This window comes from Pongo pygmaeus, chromosome 13, assembly GCF_028885625.2.
Source record: "Pongo pygmaeus isolate AG05252 chromosome 13, NHGRI_mPonPyg2-v2.0_pri, whole genome shotgun sequence".
In the NCBI taxonomy this organism is placed as follows: domain Eukaryota; kingdom Metazoa; phylum Chordata; class Mammalia; order Primates; family Hominidae; genus Pongo; species Pongo pygmaeus.
The window spans coordinates 36,990,794-37,011,227 of NC_072386.2; the positions used below are offsets into that span (position 1 = coordinate 36,990,794).

At 36.0% G+C, this 20,434-nt stretch overlaps 1 protein-coding gene across 2 annotated transcripts in view; it reads left to right on the top strand.

Moving 5' to 3' along the window:
• The window catches only part of MLLT3 (MLLT3 super elongation complex subunit), a 276,492-nt gene that overhangs the window by 149,656 nt on the left and 106,402 nt on the right, over positions 1 to 20,434 (top strand). For both annotated transcript variants that reach the window (XM_054501809.2, XM_063650503.1), the window contains exon 3: positions 14,509 to 14,591. In XM_054501809.2, coding sequence (XP_054357784.1) covers positions 14,509 to 14,591 — 83 coding nt within the window. The remainder of the gene's footprint in view (positions 1 to 14,508; positions 14,592 to 20,434) is intronic.

Genomic DNA, 20,434 nt, shown 5'->3' on the forward strand with positions numbered 1-20,434 from the left:
CATTACTGTTTTAAAGATTTTTCTTATTATTACAAGTAATAATTTTTGTTTTTGTAGAAAAATGAGAAGATCCAAATAAGCAAAAAGAAAAAAATACTTTTCATATAAGCATTCAGCACAAAGTGCTACACAGAAGCCTTTAATAAATATCTATTGATTGAATGCCAGGAATTAACTCACTGACCTCTGAGTAAATTGCTTAAGTTGTCATATTCCATCTTTAAAAAAGGGTGACTGGCAGAGCTCTTGAGCTACTTATTTCCTTATGTTATAGATTTATGTGACATCAGTGATCTTTCAGGGACCTGGTGAAAGGTGTTAAATAAATCATACCTTTATTGTTATCTCCAAGGAAGAAATTATTTGAAATTGGCTGTCTTTAAATGTCTTACTGCTTTTTGTTGCAAGTAGGAGAGAAAATGACTTATTTGCAATGTTTGATATGTGTTTATTTAGAGGGGAGTATGTGTGAGAGCAAATGCATGTATTTATACATAAAGCATCATTTTAAAATATTAAAATTTTCTTCCTGCGGTGTTAAGTACTATTGTTCAGTTTATTAGCCCCTCCCTACCCTCCTTTGTACCTTTGGTTTAGGGTAGAAGCTAAACAATAGTACTTGACATCCCAGGAAGAAACTAGACTCAGATGGATTTGGAATTTATCTACCAGCATTTCTTGATGAAAACAGAAAAACAAGGAAAAGGAGTTGATAAGGTAGGTAAAGCTTATTCAGTTTCTTGGTAGTCTTTCTGGTTGATTGTATTTACTCCATGGGCATGGCATTGACGTAGGTATACTAATTCACGATTTACTTAGTTCATTAGCTGATATCAGCATCATTGTCCAAAAACGTTGCTATTTAGGAGGGAAAATTAAATTAGATAGTGAGTTTTCAATATACGAAATGACAACACACAGGGAGAGCAATTTTTTTTTAATGAAACACAAATGGACCTGTTGTCCGATGAGAAATTTAAATAAACCAGGCTTCTCAAGATGGGATTATACTGCCTCCCAAATATTTGCTACTAATGTGATAAACATTTTTTTTCTATTCTTTTAGCACTATTCTATATTTTCCACATTTTCGTAGAGCCGAGTTTGTATTTCCGTTTTGAAGGTAGTATGTGTACACAGCGAGAAGTATATGTTCATCTTTTAGTTAAATACCCTGTTAGAATAGATTGAAACTGGTGACTGGACATTCAGGTCAACAAAAAATAATACTTGGAAACAAATTGCTGTTTTTTTCTTCATAAAATTTCTTTTCTTTTTGTATAAATAAATTAGGCTATAATAGAATTCTACACAAAAATAACTGGAAGGCTTTTACCAAAATTCATACTTCTGTTAATATTTGACATTTTATAGTTCTAGAATTTATTTTTAAATTACAATATGACAGCAAGATTTTAATCTGTGTTATACCTAAGTTCCAGTCAATTCAAAATAGGAATGGTTCCCTGTAAAGATTATTTGGGACTTAGCTCACCTTCATTCAGTTTTATAATTTATCTTTTAAAACAGACTCAGTGAAAGTTATTATGGTCACTCTTTAGGGAGAGAGATTTTTTTTTTTCCTGATTACACAGAATTAGTGAACACTAGCTAGTTCTTCAAGTTAGGGTCTTAATTATTCTCTTGTTTGACCTTTGTCTGTAACATTTGGTTTGAGTTGTGTTCTTCTCTTTGACTTTAAGATTCAACTACTGGTAGAAGCCTTAATCTTTCTGTTGAGCTGTTTCATCTCCTTGAGTAGGGCATAAACCTATTCATCAACCTATCCTTCATGTGGGCACGCTGTTCTGGAATACTATTAAGATTGACTGCATTGTGGCAGGGTGCATTCTATTTAAAAAGCAATGTAATATGCTTCAATGTGATTAAGAACAAGGGTGTTACAAGTGCAATATATAGAAAAATCATAACATTCAAGAGCTTTTTACATAATGTGCTATGCCTAATGTGCAAACAGTTGATTTAATTTTCTATTTTACCATTTTAAAGGCATGATGTTTCTCATAAATGCTGCCAGGTATGTTCTGTTGTTTCATTTCTTAATACTGGAGTTCATATGCCACTCTAACTAAATTATACCAAGTTCCTGAGGAATCACATTGCTGGTTTGATTTATACATGTAAAACAGGGTTTTACTTGACACATTTAAGGTGACTCCCAAGTAAGAAGGGAAACAATGAAAATCTAATTTATTTTTTATTGCATGGGAGCAATATTTAGTATTCCTTTATATTTAGTATTTCCTGTTTTATTTAGTATTCCTTTATTTAATGGTCTAATAAAAAAATAGTTGTTCTCTCTGTAAGAAAAATGGCTTTACCAAATATATTTAAAACAATTCAAGTGTGATTTTAAATCCCTTCATTTTTGTTGTTTGTTTGCTTGTTTTGTCTCAGTTTCCCGATTGTGTTAAGAGCAGATGTGGTGTTTAGCTGATAAATGTTTTATGCTTAAACAAAGATAATGAAAAAATGCATTTGCTTTCAAGTTAGAGTAGAAGTAACATATATGACTGGTCCTTAGAATGTTAGGATTTTAGATGTGGAAGCAGCCTCTGAAATGGAAGCTGGCTTCTTATGTGACAGAGGAGGGCTAGAGTAAGTGGTTAAAGAACAAATGGCTAGTTTGTGATAGAAATGGAGCCAGAACCAGGTCCCCTGATTCCCCATTAATTTTTCTTTTACTGCATCACAGGACTCAAACTCAGATTACATTTCCATTTTCTACTCATTTGTTTTATTGCAATATTTCAATGTTCCTGCTTTAGTACATAACCTCAGAAGCCTTACTTAAAGCTTTTTCACAATATATGCTCACTTGGGCTTCACAAGTTTCTAGGTGGGCTGATTAGTGTGGCATCACTGCTAATAGTACCTTTAGTGGTGGATTGAGCTAAAAGAACTCCAAGTGAGCAACATTTTCTTTTTTCACATATCCCTGTCAAGGAGCTATGACAGCAAAAATAAAAACAAATTTAGGAATATTTAATTATACTGATGGAAAATATATGTATTTCACTCTGTTTGGGGGAAGAAGTCCAAAAAATTCTCTAATATTTATGGTTTGCATTTGACTACTATTAGATAACTGGGTGATTTCTAGTTTTCAGAAAGTGTTTTAAAAGTTAAGGGACTATCTCGTGCTTTCTAGCATGGATAATCTCTTAAAGTTTATAGGAGCTATATGAAGTAGGCAATAGCATTAGCTTCACTTTGTAAATGAGGGAACCGAACATAATATGTCCAAGATGGGGTCTGAACCTAAGGATCTTTCTCAAAGGCTCTGGCTCTCGACCACTAAACTTCTCTGTCTCCACGTTATACATACCTGCCTCTTCCGCAAAATGCTGCCTGTTGCTAAATTAAAGTTTTCAATGAGCCCTTGATTTAAGTGAGGAAAACACCTGCCAATTATTACAGTAAGCTTCAGCAGCATACATGATAATTCATAATTTCTGACAGCATCTTAACTTTCAGCCTCCTTTTTCCTCCTCTTTCTTCGTATTTAGTCTTCATTTTCTGTATTCTCTGTCCTCTTTGTTTATTTGGGGCAATAGGCAATATGCTTTGTGCATTATTTGGTTACCTTTGCTTCTATTCTCAAAATAGCCATTTTTTATTACTCCTAAATAAGATTAAATCTACTCATCGACTTTTATTTTTTATTTATTTTTATTATTTTTTTAGATGGAGTGCCACTCTGTCACCAGGCTAGAGTGCAATGGCATGATCTCGGCTCACAGCAGCTTCCGCCTCCCGAGTTCAAGCGATTCTCCTGCCTCAGCCTCCTGAGTAGCTGGGACTACAGGAGCGTGCCACCACACCCAGCTAATTTTTGTATTTTTAGTAGAGACGGGGTTTCACCATGTTGGTGTTGGCCAGGATGTTCTCCTTCTCTTGACCTCTTGATCCACCCACCTCAGCCTCCCAAAATGCTGGGATTACAGGCATGAGCCACTGAGCTTGGCCTGGACTTTTAAAATCTTAAGCAGGGCATGATGGTGCAGCCTGTAGTCCCAGCTAGTTGGGAGGCTGAGGTGAGAGGATCACTTGAGGCCAGGAGTTCAAATCCAACCTAGACAACATAGTGAGAGCTTGTCTCAATTGAAAAAAAAAAACATTCTTTGCCAGTATCCGGTTCTCTCTCTCTCTTTTTGTTTTTTAACCTTCCTCTTATTTTCTTAGTGTCTCTAGTTTGAAAAGAACTGTTAAGAAATACCTAATTCAGTTGCTGTCCTGTGGAATGTTTCATATATAATCTAGCTTGTATTGTAATCTACTTATACTAAGCCTTTCTAGAATCGTTACTGCTCATTAGAATTTTATTTTCTTCTTCCTTTTGACAGTCATACCTGCTTCCTTTAAAACAAACTAATATTAAGCCCCAATGACTGACTCTATCTCTGCTTCTCCCTGGTTTGTTCCCTAAGCATTTCAGTTTGTGAGCAACCTCCTATAACATTGACTACTAGTAGTTTTTATGTTTGTTTTGATTTCTCTTTCATTCATGTTTGTGCTCTTATATTTGTCCCCCTACGTAGTAATTCCTGCAGTTCAGAGACCGTGAGAGATACTATGCAATTAGTACCACATTTGATAATCAGAAGGTATTTTGTAAAAGTTGACCTGCAGAGTTGAATAAAAGCTGTTCTTTATCCTGTTATCTATTTAGCCCAAAGACATGCCAGAGTTACAAACTTGAGAGATCTGTGTGTTTCTCACTTCTATGGTCAGGGTAGGGAGAAAACAGTAAACTGATACTATGTTTGATAGGAGCAAGCAAAAAAACCCCATACTCTGTAAAAGTAGGTTTACTTAAATGATATAGCTAAAACTTCATAATGTACATGCTTTTGAACAGTGGTTTCAGATTTTGTTTTAAGCCATGGCTTTTTTTCACATAGTGTTAAGGGGACACTAACACTATGCAGGTTGAGTCTCCCTAACTTGAAAATCCGAAATCCAAAATGGCTCAAAAATCTGAAACTTTTGAATGCCAACATGACACTCAAAGGAAATAATCACTGGAGCATTTTGGATTGGGATTTTTGGATTTAAAATCTGAACCTTAAGTATACGTAAATATTCCAAAATCCTAAAAAATCTAAAATCCAAAATCAACCTCTGATCCCAAGCATTTTGGATAGGAGATATTCAACCTGTATCTAAAACTAGGATGAGTCCTTCCACTATTCAGTTTTTCATTGTTTGGGACAAATACCCTTTTTGTAGAATCACCTAAACACCTTGCAAGGATGTAGGGTTTCCTGGAACACAGTTTGGAAATCCTTGCTTGAGAAAAGTGGAGAAACTGGATTTTCCCTGGTTTCTTGAAGAAGATTGAAAGATTGTCAGCCTAAACAGAAACTATACTCCTATATGTACCCTGTATAAACTGTCGTCATCATATTAACATCACCCTCATTCAGTCTTTGTTTTTAATGTTTAATGGAGTTTAAATCAATTAGGATATTTAGGATAGGCTACCACTATGCCAAATGCCATGCAGGGGGGAAAAAAAAGTAGAGCTCACAAGATGCTGAAAAGAAATCTTGTTCTTAATCCTTCCTCTGAAGTTAGGACAATTTTGGATCCTGTCCTGGAAAAGGGAATAAAGCAAAAATTAATATTGAGCCATCACGTTTTGGTGTTTCTGTCACGTTAGGTTCTGATGGTCTCCTAGGCTATTTTTCAAAACTCAGAAATGGGTTTTAATTTTGATTTATTATATTTGATTATTTTATAACACGTTGTCATTTCTATCACCCTACTGCAATTGATAACTGTTGTGTGTAAGACAATTTTGTTGTCCTCTGCATTTGGAGAAAAAGGGTCAGAATAAAAAATGAAATTTCATGTTAGGTAAGAGAATATGGGTGTAGCGTATTTAAAAGTAAGTCTCATACAGTGCGTTTATTAAAAGAACAAAACCCATCTATTTCAGTTGAAAATTATCCTTTTAAGGTGAATGTACGTTTGAGAAAATTAGAACTACTGTATATTAATAATTTGAACATTATCTCTTTTTGTACTTTTCCCCTTTCTCTCCTGAACCATGTAATTTTTTCCCTGCAACACTATTTCCCTCCCTTGTGTAGATACCTTTTCACCTGTTGTCTTTCCTTTTCTCAAATTGCACTTAAAATCTGCTGCTTTTTTATGCTTTGGTATTCCTTAGTCCAGATTCTTTATTGTGTTTAGGAACTCTGAAATTTCAAGGGACAGATTGAAAAAGAAAAAATAGGTCATATAAATTCCCAAGAATTATATCTACTTATAAAATCTTTATAATGTGGAGTCATTATAAGCTCTTGGGGGTTTATAGCTTTAGGAGAATTTAAGATATGAGAAACGAGATTATCATGAAATTATAAGAGCCAAACCTGTGTGAGTTATTACATGGTGAATTCATGGAAGAGAAGCCCAAGTAGGAAATGTTTAGGAAGGAAGAAATGGCTTTCACCTCAGTTATAGAGGAAGAAATCAGGTAAGGGGCTAAGTAGTGCTGGAGGTGAATATAAGGACAGGCTTTAGATTGTTTGCACATCTTCCTCTGTAACCAATATAAATGTCATTTTTTCCTGCCAGGCCAACACATACCCTCCCCCCTTTTTTTCTTTCTTTCAGGTCTCAACTTAAATGCCACTTCCTTAAAGAGGGACTATGATTCTAAAATAAAAAAGAGCTCCTATTCTTTTAGTCTGTTTTATTATCATAGCACTTTTATTATTCTATACTGTTATTTTTATGTAGCACTTGTCACTCAGTACTTTCTCAGTGTTTTATATATGCATGTTGTCTTTCTCTCCACTTCCTCCCTTTGTCTTCCAACAGTGGATATAAGTTTATTAAGTGCAGGGGGCCTGTCAATTACGTTTATTGCTCTATCCACAGTCCCTAGAATAGAACTTGTACTTAGCAGGCAACGGTCTCTGGTTAGACTGAGCAGGACTCGTCTTATCTTTGTAGCCTTAAGATTTTGTAGTGCTTGTTGAATTTAATTAATTTGGCTATTATTATTGAGAAGAAATGCGTTAATATTAATGAAAAGTATAATTTTATAAATTAACACATTAAAATTCTTTTTTTTTCTAAATAAAAAATAGTTTCAGTTTTAGCAATGGCTGGGCCAGAAGTAGTACATGGAAGCCTGGGTAAAATTTTGATGTCAGAGGGCTGTCCCAAGGTTCGTTTTTTCTGCTACCTACAGAAATCAAAAGGCGATTGTTTTAGGAAGTGATACTCTTCAATGGCTTTTTATATATTTTATTTTAAAAAGCCACCGAGAAGAACTGGGGTTTCAGATGACCAACTTTTATGATGTAGTGGTACACACTGAAATGAAGATGTTCCCACCAAATATTGGGAACAGTTCTTAGTTACTTTCCTAGAAGATCATTTTCTGTGTAGCTAGTGTTGCTTTTCCAGATGGACTTCCTGAAATATGAATATTTTGCCCAAGGTTTAACTTTAAGAAAATGATAATAATTCTTGGAATACAAGTCTCAAGATTTTTCCATTTGTATAATTTTCAATAAAAAATTAGGTCTGTTTCTAGGTTGAACCTTCTCTGAAGATACAGTTTTTCTATTTCCCATCATATTAGCCTGGACATCTGTTTCCACTAGGCTAATCATTTGAAACAATTCTATATACTGAGTTATATTGAAGGAACTTGGGGGAAGTTGCTAGGAGAAGCACTATCAATTTTAGTGAAAGATGTAAGCCTGAGGAATTATATTTAGTATTTCCTAACAATTAATAATATTATCTAGTTTTGGGAAACTTCTGAATTTTGCTGGCTTATTTGTTATACATTCCTTGAAGAAATGATTGTGAAGGCAGTCGTGTTTTAACATAGCTGTTATATTCTCTCAAGATGAAATAGATTGACTTAACCTCAGCTACATGGGCTTTGCTAACTCTAATGACTAAACTCCTTAGAAAGCTAAAAATGTTGTGCATATGTTAAAGAAAATTTCTCCTCCCCTGCACCCCCTTGAAAGAGAAGCTAGGGATATACTGAATATATAAGTAAAGATTCCAAGTTACTAACAAATGAAGTAACTTTTATGTATCATCATTAAGATTTTTGCAATATAGCCAATTTGGAGTCTCAAATTCTTATTCCAAATCTAGGGGTTCTCTGTAACATTTCAAATTCAATAATCCTTCCTTTACGAGCGCAATCCATTTTTCCCCCCCTGGACTTTTGACATGAATTTCTGAGTGTGTATAGCATGACGTTCTCTATACAAATGTAAGCTTTATTTGTATTGTCTATTGTTTCATTGTTTTCAATGTTTCTGCTTATACTGACTGTCTCATTATATTGAATTTTACTCTCCTGTTGCCTTTGTTCACACTTTCTGCTTGCTGTCCAGGCCTTGTATACTTTATCCTCAACTGTCAGTTTTACTCTATCCCTTCCTTTAAAACTCATGCTAAAGTTATGTTTCACATAACTTTATATCATTTCATAAATGATGGTCTGGGATAAGGAATGAGAGGAGGTGTGAGAAACAGCATTAGCTTTTGGAAAGCTCTGAATTAAGTAGGGATGAGGATGGGACTTGATGGTAGCAGATGTATTAGGATTAGCTAATATGATGCAATGAGAAAAAGGTAGAAGAGAGAAATGACCATTTTTTGTTTTGAGTATTGGCAGAAGGCTCTCCAGAGGTGGTGCTATTGAGTCAGGCCTTGAGTGGTGAGTCCAGAGGAGGTGGACAGGTGGTCTGCATCTTCTCCGCTAACTGTATCTAATTTGTGTCTTTAAAACTTTATGAAAGTTAATTAGACAGTTATGTTGGGTGGCTACAGTTCCTTATTGTATAGGAAGCAATTAGGTTTTTAGAATTGCATTTGAATTCTTTAAAAGATCCAAAAGGTGAGAACAACTCAACACACAACTCAATGTATTTGTTGATGTTATCTTTAATTCTTGTTCAAGGAAATGGAGGAAATAAAACACAAAAGAGGGAAAACTTCTAAAAATTTTGTTCTTTAGGAATAATCTGTTTTGAAGTGGGCTGAATAAAAGCAATGGTGAATCTTCTTGTGTGTGCTTATAAAAATAAAAACGAAACCCAACTGTTGATTTTTGTTTTCAAAATGTCTTGACTGTAAAGCCTTAAGCCATGTTTAGTGGTAGGTGCGGTAAGCTACCCTCTGATGCTCAGACTTTCAGACGCTGGCTCTAGACTTCCAGATGCTCATGCGGAACAGTTTGGGTGCGGAGAGATGGGCTGAACAGGACCTTGTTTGCCCCATTCCTGGGGGCTCTGATGTGGTAGAACTGAAGCAGGAAGTGAGGGAGTCCAAAATACTAAAGCTGGAAGGGACATTTGGCACAAAGCAGTAGTAATAACCAGTCTATATATAGAGAGTTTGATGTGTTTCCTTCCTGAAGGGCTCTCTGCACAGTAAATAAAGTAAAGCCAATAATTATCAATGGGCAACTGGGCCATGTTCTTAACATAAGTATTCAGATGGCCATAAATCATAGCATCAAAACAAATAGGGTAAAGGGATGCTCTGGAGAGGAATCTACCAGCTGTTTTCCTGAGGTTTTGGGAAAAAACTGTTGCCTAATAATACTTCTAAAGTTTAAATGAAGGTCTTATGGAGTTGGCAGAGTTTTTTCTTTTGGTGCTAAAAAAAATGGCTCCTATTAATTACATTTATTTATTGAATATATATAAGTAATTTATTATATAATCACAAATATATTTATTCATTTACAGAGCATTTATTTCTCTGTACCAAGCATAGCTCTTTGTCAAATCTTTTACTTCTAACAAGAATATTAAAATTTTCAGTAAGGACTTTTAATAAGTAAGGGTTTGACTTATTTCTAACTAATTAAAAGTCCTTGCTTATTGAAAATTTGCCAGATCATTTTCTTTTCCCCCTTTCCATGTGTTTTTCTTCCTTGTGTATATGTTTTCCAACTAAAAATTAAATAGTTTATTGGTCAATGTATGGTTAGCATCATACTACATATTATATATTTGAATCTATATTGTGTCTGTTATTTTGAAAAGCCATTTCAGGGAAAAATGCAATTAAACCCAATTACACTTCTTTTTAAACAAACAAAAACTTTGATCTGTTTCTCTCAGGCATGAATTTTCATTATCGTATCCTAATAGACCTTACATGGTACATGGGATTAATTACACAAAGAGAGTTTTGAAAACCTCTCCCAATTAGAGTCTTGGAGTACATGGGTAGTAATGTGTGGATGGAGAGGAGAAGGGGAGTAGTTATTTACGGCAGTTGAATATTAGTTTCAAAATGGCCTTAGAGATCTGGCCCAGTTGATTAACTCCGTTGCTTAACATGTGGTACTCTCAGAACTAGGACCAGTTCCACAGTACTCAAGAATAATTTCCTCTGTAGCAACACTTTTCTATCACCTGCACCAATTTTTTAAAAGTTTTAAAAGTTTGTGTTGATAGTAGCGAGTTTGGAGAAGAATTTGATTGGTTACTGTCAACTCACCACTTCTATTGGAAAAGCAACTTCTTTGGCAGTGGTAAATCAGTGAAGGGTAGCGTAAGTCTTTTAAAAGTTAAATTTGACAAACATTTGTTGGGTACATATTATTTGGCTCAATGGTAGTGTCAGGCATTACAGAGATGAATAATGATTGTGGTTGCTGACTTTGAAGGGGGTCTGTCTAGTGGAGGAGTCTGAGAGGGAAATGACTTACCTTCTGACCTGTTCATTGCAACAAGATCATGGAAGAGAGCCAAGGGAGATGTTCTGAAAGAGCTAACGTCTGGGCTGGATATTTACAGATGAAAAAAGCTTTTAATGATTTTGCCTGAATTAATATGTGAGAATGCATATGCGTATAATAGAACATGAGAATTTAAAAAATAAATGTTAATTATCCCATTTTATTGTCACCTAAAGAGTTTAATGGCTTTCTAAAGGTGAATATTCCTTCAGTAGCTTCTGAAACTTGGCCTTTTATGACATAGAGCTTAAGGATGATCTGATTCTTGAACAATCAAGAGGAAGAATTAGTTTAAGGGTTTAGAATGCTTAGCTATCATAAGCTTGATGCCGTGAGAGAAGAGACTCTCAATGAAGAAGTTTTGCAAGTGACAGAAGGTGATCCCTCCCAAACATGGTTCTACTAGTTCAAAAAAGAATTGCTTTATATCTAATGTACTATCCCTACTGGCTAAGATGTTTCTAAGTTTTAACCTCTCTGTTTCTTCTTTTGAACTAAGAAACTCATACTAATTCTGATCATAAAATACCCAAATAAACAACTTCCCCTAATTTGACTTTCTTCAGATTAGAACTCTAAGTTTTTATTTACATGGCTACTGATTTTCTAGCCTGTTTATTGTGTGTAAAAAGTTCCTATGGTTTGCTTCTAATTAAGAACTCAGTGGTTTACAGACATTGTTCATTGTTATTGATGAAATTGTTGCATTTAAAAATAATTATATGAATTGGTAAACAGTTTCTTATAAAATCACACTTCTATACAATATTAGTACATAGCAAGTCATTTCCTTTAAAGGGTGGGGAAAAAAATCCAAAGACATTCAACGATAAGATGTGCTCATTATCAGCTGTTTCTGATAATAGGAGCAATTCGCATTCAGAATAGAGAAAATGAATTATACGAAAGGGCATATAGAGGATCAGCTATAACTTCTCTGGCATATGCAGCAGCCCACAAAATAAACTACCTTCCAATGACATTGGCATGATTAATCCCAAGCAACCTGGACACTGAAATTGCTGTTCTGAAAAGGGGCTTTGCAGCCTGGAAGTGTCATAAGCGTAACACTAGCCTTCTTGCTAAGGTGGGGTGGGGGCTGCTCAGTGCATTTAGTGAGACTCTCTCACTTCTCCCTAGTGTTCACAGTATTTGAATATTCATGATGGGTTGACAGGTGGTCAGTGAATGCAAGGCTGAAGCCACTCTGGATCCTTTCACTTTTTTGTTTTTCTATTAGAGAAACTTATAAGGTCATGTGAGATGCCTCATTCTTGATTTACTTCTTTGGATGTCAGTTTGGGGCAATTTTCCTAAGGTGGGCTTCAGTTTACATTTTTGTAACCATATTTTTGCTTGTGGAATGTCTTAACCAATTTCCAGGTACATTATCAACATCATCTCTGTAATAAAAGTGCCTCACGCTTCTGTTTCCTTACATATAGTCTCCTTGTATGTCGATGGCTGTGCCTTCAGTTGTGTAGATGGTGTTTCCTCTTCTTTAAAGGGAGAGAAAACATAGGCTGTCCAGAGAATATTCAATCCAGGGCTGTGGGCCTGAGTCTTCTGACCCAAATCTAGGGCCCTTGCTTGCTGCATCCTGTTTATTTTCATCCAAAAGGCTACGTGGCAATTGGGTGTTTTATGGTTAGATTTCCTGCCTTGCTCGAGTCACTTACTGAGAACTTAGGCGCCAGGCCCTGTGCTGCATCTTTTACACACATCACTGTGCTTAACCATTCAGGATGCTTTAACAAAGTACCATCCACTGGATGGCTTATAAACAACACAAATGGACTTCTCACAGTTCTGGAGACTGAAAGTCCCAGATCAGAGTGCCAGCATGGTGGGATTCTGGTGGGGGCCCTCCTGAGAGTTGCAGACTGCTGTCTTCTCACCATGTCCTCACATAGAGGAAGGGGCAAGAGAGCTCTCTAGGGTGCTAATCCCATTCATGAGGTTTCCACCTTCATGACCTAATCACCTTCAAAATTCCTACCTCCTGATAGGATTTCAATTTATGAGGTTTAGGGGAATACAAACATTCAGTTCATAACGGTCACCTTGTTTAGTCTTCAGATTGTCTAGAAGAGGAACCCAGAGATCTAAGATGAAATAATTTTGCAGAGGTAGCTTGCCTAGTCTGAGGAGGATCATGGATTGGTACCCAAGTATTCTGGGCTGCTGTCGCCTGAGCCCTTGACACTCTATCTTCTTGAGGTGAATGTGCTTTCTGTCCTTGAGAAGTGAAAGGAAATTAGCAGATAAGATCCTTCAAAATATGGTCATAAGGAACTCTGTTCAGTGTCAAGGCACTGATTCAGGCAGTTAACTTTTTGGGAGGACAAAAGGAAAATAGATGGTAATGCTTTGTGGTCTAGAAAGATCTTGTGAAGAAATTAGAATTTGAATTTGCAGAGGATACTAAGAGTAGCTTCAAGATGTGGTGGAAGGGACAGGAGGAGGACCAGGCACGGGTGGGAAATGCTGGGCACATTTTGGGGAAATGCATTGGAATAAAGTAGAGGGGTTTTGGTAGTTGACAAAAGGACAGGTAAACTGGGGCTGCTGAAGAGGACTCAGGGCATCAGTGTGTGTGGCCTTGATATTTGGCATGTACATGTTTACTTTGTGTTACCACCAAAATGCAGTCTTAACTAGAATGGTTTCAGTTGGCTTGTGACTGATTTTTGTTTAATTGAAATTTTAGTGGAATGAAATCCTATTTGGCTTCTTAGGGTCTCTCATTCCCCAAGAGCTTGCCTAATAGTCTTGCTTCCTTTTAACTCCATGAGAAATAAAAGCCTTATTGTTTCTTGTGTATTCTTATGATGTGATTAGATCTTAAGTGTTTACATGTATATTGGTATTTTAGTAAACATTCCTTTTGGGTGGGTGAAGGAGGGAGATTATGCGTCGTTGAGAAACTCTGGGTTTGGGATTTTCTAAGGAAAGAGGATGGCATAGAAGTCAGGACATCTCTAGGCCAGGCATGGTGGGTCATGCCTGTAATCCCAACACTTTGGGAGGCTGAAGCGGACAGATCACCTGAGGTCGGGAGTTCAAGACCAGCCTGACCAACATGGAGAAACCTCGTCTCTACTAAAAATACAAAATTAGCCTGGTGTGGCGGCGCATGCCTGTAATCGCAGCTGACTCGAGAGGCTGAGGCAGGAGAATCGCTTGAACCAGGGAGGCAAAGGTTGTGGTGAGCCGAGATCACACCATTGCACTCCAGCTTGGGCAACAAGAGTGAAACTCCATCTCAAAAAAAAAAAAAAAAAAAAGATGTCAGGAAGTCAGGACATCTCAGACAAGTCAGGAGTTAAGGTGGGGAGTGATTTGCATCAAAGACTAGACATAGATAATACTCTTGTTAGGAAGCTTACAGTTCTTTTCAAACTTTGGGTCATAGAGAGCAATCATCAGTTTCCCTAAAGCTTTTGGGCAGGGTAATAACAAGTGAAGTTCACTCATTAATAATCGTGGTTGATTGTGATGAGCTATTCTCCAGCAAGATTTGAATAAATGACTTACATATCTGCTTTACATAAGAGAAATTATTGTTATAGTTTCTGGAGAAGAAATAAAGGATAGATCGGAGACTCAACTGGGGGTTTGGCAAGGGGCTATGAAAATCGCGTGTGATCTAGATGGTAGAACGGGATTTTTTTTAAAAAAGAAGAATGTCTTTTTGTCTATTATTCTCATCTTACCTATTTTCTTTTTTAATGTTGCAGTGTGCAAAGATCCACCTTACAAAGTAGAAGAATCTGGGTATGCTGGTTTCATTTTGCCAATTGAGGTTTATTTTAAAAACAAGGTATGTAATCTTTACCCATTAATCTTTCAGTAGAAGATCCACCATTAGCCAAATGATGTTTAAAATAATTTTGACTCATAAGCACTTCTGTCACTAGATGATTTTAAAATAAAAGTTAAATTTGTCTTCTAGGAATTTTGGCTATCATTACCCTTAATTATCAAGGAAGTGGCTAGAAGATAATTTTAATTATATGAAGTCAGATTATGTGAAATTCATTAAGTGTTCCTTTAAAGAGAGGAGTGATTACCATTTTGGAAAAGATAAATATGTTTGTAAAATAGAAAAGAAGAATTATAGTTTTTCAGTAAAATGCTTCTTTTCTCATTTTCATATCTGTAGAATTTTTTTGAGGCTTGCAAAGAATAATCTAATTTTATCTTTAGCTGGTACCCACACCATACATGTATATAGTTATTTCAACTTCGGATATATGGATTTTACTGGATTTAAAAGTTCTCAGGCCAGGCGCGGTGGCTCACACCCGTAATCCCAGCACTTTGGGAGGCCAAGGCGGGCGGATCACTTGAGGTCAGGAGTTCGAGACCAGCCTGGCCAACATGGTGAAACCTCGTCTCTACTAAAAATACAAAAATTAGCCAAGTATGGTGGTGGATGCCTGTAATTCCAGCTACATAGGAGGCTGAGGCAAGAGAATCACTTGAACCTGGGAGGCGGAGATGGCAGTGAGCCGAGATCGCACCACTGCACTCCAGCCAGGGTGACAGAGTGAAGCTCCATTTTTTTTCTCAAAAAAAAAAAAAAAAAAGTTTTTAGCAGTACATATGTGGCATAACACACAGACTGTATAATACCAAACAAATTGGTCAACCTCTGTGGGGCTTACTTTCCTTATTTATGAAATGAGGAGATAAGAGTACTTACCTCATAAGGTGGTTAGTAGGATTAGATAAAATAAACTTATGCAAAGTATTTAGAATAGTAACTTATAGATAAGCACTTCAAAATGCTAATTATTATATCATATTCCTTATTTTTCCTCCAGAGATATCATAATTTCTAAAACCTGCTGAAAAGTCAGGTAATTGGCTTTTTTTTTCTTTTAAGGAACTGAGCAAATAGGATGTCGTGTTATCCAAACCAGTGCTCAGTAAAGTATGGTTCTTGGGATAGCATTAGCATTACCCTAAGAACAGGTTAGAAATGAGATTCTCAAATTCTACCCAGATGTATCAAATCAGAATCTCTGGAGGCAGGGCCTAGGAATCTGCATATTTACTAGTCCTTCTGATGCTCAGTAAGTAAGAGAACCACTGATAAGCCACTCTTTAATGTGCAATCCCTTCCACTGGAACAGTGTCACACTGGCCTTTTTAACTTATAGCAGTCTCAGTCCTCAATTCAGCAGTTAGAAAGTGTTAAAACCAGATTCGTGATCTAGGTCTTTCTCTCCATTGGCTATACTCCTAATTTCTGTGCCTTCTAGCAGTAACTCTTTGCTAGAATAATGATTGTCTTTCTTAGTGGTGATACCACTGAATCGTTGACATATTTGTCATCAAATCAAATTTGTTGAGATGTATTTATGTGTGCTCATGTGACATGCCTTCACATTGAAGTGCTCATTTTTGTCATTTCAAGTTCAATTTCCCTTAAGAAAATGGTTTTTGGCTTTATTTCTTCTGTTTTTCCTTCACCACCAATTTCTCCAATACTCGTTACTTGTTATTTTCTATTATAGTCATCCTAGTAGATGTGAAGTATACCTCATTTTGGTTTTATATGCATTTCTTTGATGATTTATGAGTTTGAACATCTTTTCATGTGCTCGTTGTTCATTTGTATGTTTTTTTGGAGAAGTGACTATTCATATCTCACTTTGCTCACTTTTCAGTGTACTTTTAATTTAAGTGGTATGTTTACGGGAAGGAATTTAGAGGCTGTCTCTATCTCCCATATTCCCCACTACCCTTTTAATATCTTAGAAGTTTAAGTGATGAAGATCATATGGTGCTTTTCTTCCCTCTTGTCACACCTTCATAGCCAGTGTTTTAATTTCATCTAGGGATTGGGCTACACCATAGGAAGAATCTGGCCCTTCAAGCTAGCAAAGTTCTTAACTCAAAGAAATTAAAGAATACGCAATTATGATCTCTTATGAGAAGACCATAATGGTTATGATTATATCACTGTCTTCCCACCAGCAAAGTTAGTTTGACATTGCATTGACTTCAGTTTGGAAATAATGATGCAGTGAAGTATCTTCTCTCTTTTCTTGTTTTTAACTCTTCTGGTCATTTGTACAAGCTCTGAGTTGAACAGAGGAATCTGTTTTATGAATTGCTCAGTTTCCTGCTTTACAAAAATAACTGGAATTTCCCCACATGCCAGATTTAAGAAGAATACAAGTAAAGGATGAAGAGGTAGCAAGTATCACTCCCTACCATACGCACACGCACACACACACGCGTGTGCATTCACACACACACACACACACACTTCAGTCTTCTTGAAATTCATGGAACAGAGTAAAAGCAAGATATAATGAAGGCACATTGGGTAGTCATTATGACTGTAAGACATATATCCATTTTGTGAGGGATTTTATTTTCTTAAAATATAAAGGAAGAAAGCAGCATATGAGATGAAAAACATCTCTTCCTTTGTGGCCATTATAAAATAGACACTTTTGGAACATTGTAGATTTTCTGTTTACTATATAGATTAGCTAATTTCTATTTTCTAGTTTTAGGCTTTCTTTAAAATTTCATACATAATAATGATTGCTGTTTTCACATGTACACAATAATACATATATATTTCAGTGTTTGTAATATAGAAAGGTAGGATACACCTAATTGGCCCTATGTAGAGATGTGGATTAATAAATGGTAATTAAGTAATCCATAGAATTCTGTACAGTACTTAATGTGGCAACATGAGTAAATCTCAAAAAATGATGACTTAAAAGTTGCAGAAATATATGTGCATGGTTATATCATTTGTGTATTTTTTAAAGAAATTATTGAAATGAGTAATGGTGTTCTGGAGAGGTATGTATTTAGTATAAGAGCATATGTTGGAATGACAACACAGGAACTTAAGGGCATTAGTTACTGGAGGAGAGGAATGAAGAAGCTTACATATATAAAGTTTTGTTTTTTGTTTTGTGTTTTGTTTTGTTTTGTTTTGTTTTGATGGGGTTTCACTCTGTCACCCAGGCTGGAGTGCAGTGGCGCAATCTCAGCTCACTGCAGCCTCCACTTCCTGAGATCAAGTGATCCTTCCACCTCAGCTTCCCAAGTAGCTGGGACCACAGGCATGCACCACCACACCTGGCTAATTTTTGTAATTTTTGTAGAGACAGGGTTTCACCATGTTGCCCAGGATGATTTCGAGCTCCTGAGCTCAAGTGATCTGCCCACCTCTGCCTCCCAAAGTGCTAGGATTACAGGTGTGAGCCGCCCCAAGTGGCCAAATTTTATTTCTTTAAAGAAAAAGATAAAGCAAATCTCTGGAAGTGTTATCTGTTTAATCTCAGTAGAGGGCACATGGATATAGCATTTTTAAGTACTTTTCTATATGTTAGTAATTTCTTAATTAAAAAAGGAATTATTGCTTTGCCACTTTTTTGTTTTCTTAGGATGTCTTAGAAACCAAATATTTGCTATAGTCTCATCTAGGTCTCTGAGCTAGATATTTTTGTTTCTTTATTTGTTCTAATTTAACTTGTAAGAGCACCTAATGTGAGATCTAGCTTCTTAACACATTTTAAGTGTATTAAGTGTACAATACCTTATTGTTGACTATAGTTGCAATGTATAGCAGATCTCTAGAGCTTATTCATCTTACTTAATTGAAACTTAATGCCTATTGATTGACAATTCATTTTCCTCTCTCCCCAGCCCATGGTAACCACCTTTCCAGTCTCTGATTTTATGAATTTAAAATCTTATATGATATCTGTTTTAGATATCTCATGTAAGTGGACTCAGATAGTACTCGTCTTTCTGTGTCTGGCTTATTCCCCAAGGTCCAGCTGGATATATTTTTTATTTTTCATGTTACTGAAATGATTCATTGGTAAAAATTTAATAGGTGTAGGCTCTTGCTTCAGAGTGTTCATTTCTTTCTTTTGCATATTTATTATTTATCCCTGGAGTTTATTCAACTCTGTCTTGAAGAATAAACATCCATTATAGTAATGGCATATTAGTCCCTTCTCACATTGTTATTAATACCCGAGACTGGGTAATTTATAAAGGAAATGGGTTTAATTGACTCACAGTTCTGCATGGCTGGGAAGGCCTCAAGAAACTTACAGTCATAGCGGAAGGGGAAGCAAACACGTCCTTCTTCACAAGGCGGCAGGAGAGAAAAATGCAGAGCAAAGTGGGGAAATGTCCCTTATAAAACCATCAGACCTTGTGAGAACTCACTTACTATCATGAGAACAGCATGAGGGAACACCCCCATTATCTAATTACCTCCCAAGACACATGGGGATTATAGGAACCACAATTCAAGATGAGATTTGGGTGGAGGCACAGCCAAACCATATCAAATGATTTATGAAAAAGTGTTGTTCAGAGTTTTCACAGGAATGAGGGAAAGCAGAAAAAATAATTCCAGGTAATGATGGAAGAGTCTTAATTCCACATATTAAAGATATCCTGTCCTTGGTCACATCCCCATCCTGTGTTTTTCCTGCTTCTCTAATGAGCTTGTCTTCAGTTCTGCTCATTTATTTGAGCTGTCAGGGTCAAGAGGGGTGGTAGAGTGTCAGTACTTCTCTTGAGTTTGTATATGTTAATTATGTCTTATTTTGTATTTGTGCTCAACAAAAAAACCCTATTTGTGAGAATTGTGTGTTTCAGAAACTCTAAACCAACAGGGATACTGAAACATTATCGATTTATGTTTGAAAGGATCGCATGCGTCTCTCTTTCAATCTGATCTCAGAAAAGAGAGAGTAAATGTCAAGGACTGAAGCTTCTGCAGAGTGAGAGAGGGTAACTTGATATTGCCAAAAACAGATTTCCACCTCTAGGAAATGTATTATTTATATATATAGAGCAAGCACATGCTTTCTCATTTGAACTTTGAAGAAGAATGTTTTCTGAGGAGCATAGACTGACATAATATCGATGTCTGCCTTCTAAGAGAAGATATTCAGTTGGCCAGAGCACAAGTTTATGAGTACTTTTTTCTTACTTAAAAAAAATCTTTAAAAAAATCATACTCAGGATTCAGAGAGTCATTTTCTGTGTTGCTTACCATTGGTTTTATTGAAAAGTGATGTTTTTTGTTCTGTTTTAGACTGTTGTAGACTATAAAGTGATGTTGATATTACCTCATTGTTTTTATGCTGGTAATTAATGTGTATTCTTCAATATGTTTTTGAATACAGGAGTATATATTTTCCTATATACTAGTAAAAGTATATGGAATAGAACTTAGGAGTTTTAGTCCTTTGACTACATTTAATGATTGTTAACTATTTGGTACAGTCTTCCCAGATTTCCCTCCATGTATTTACATAGATAAAATGTGTGTCAGCATAGAGATTGGCAGGGGCATGATTTAATATTTTTCTGTGACTTGCCTTTAATTCAGTTAGCAATATGCCTTTCAAAGTCAGTATTTTTAAACACCTGAATGGTGTTATGTGGTAATGATGAAGATCATTCTTAGTTTCTTGCTATTCTAAGCAATGCTACCATGAACATTTAATAGTATATTTTTGTACTTATATCTGAATATTTGTGTGGAAGAGATTCTTAGAGGTAGAATTACTGGGTCAAACATCATATGTATTTGGTATGTTGATAGATATTGCCAAGATGTCTACCAAAAAGGCTTTACCAGTTTATGCTCCCAGT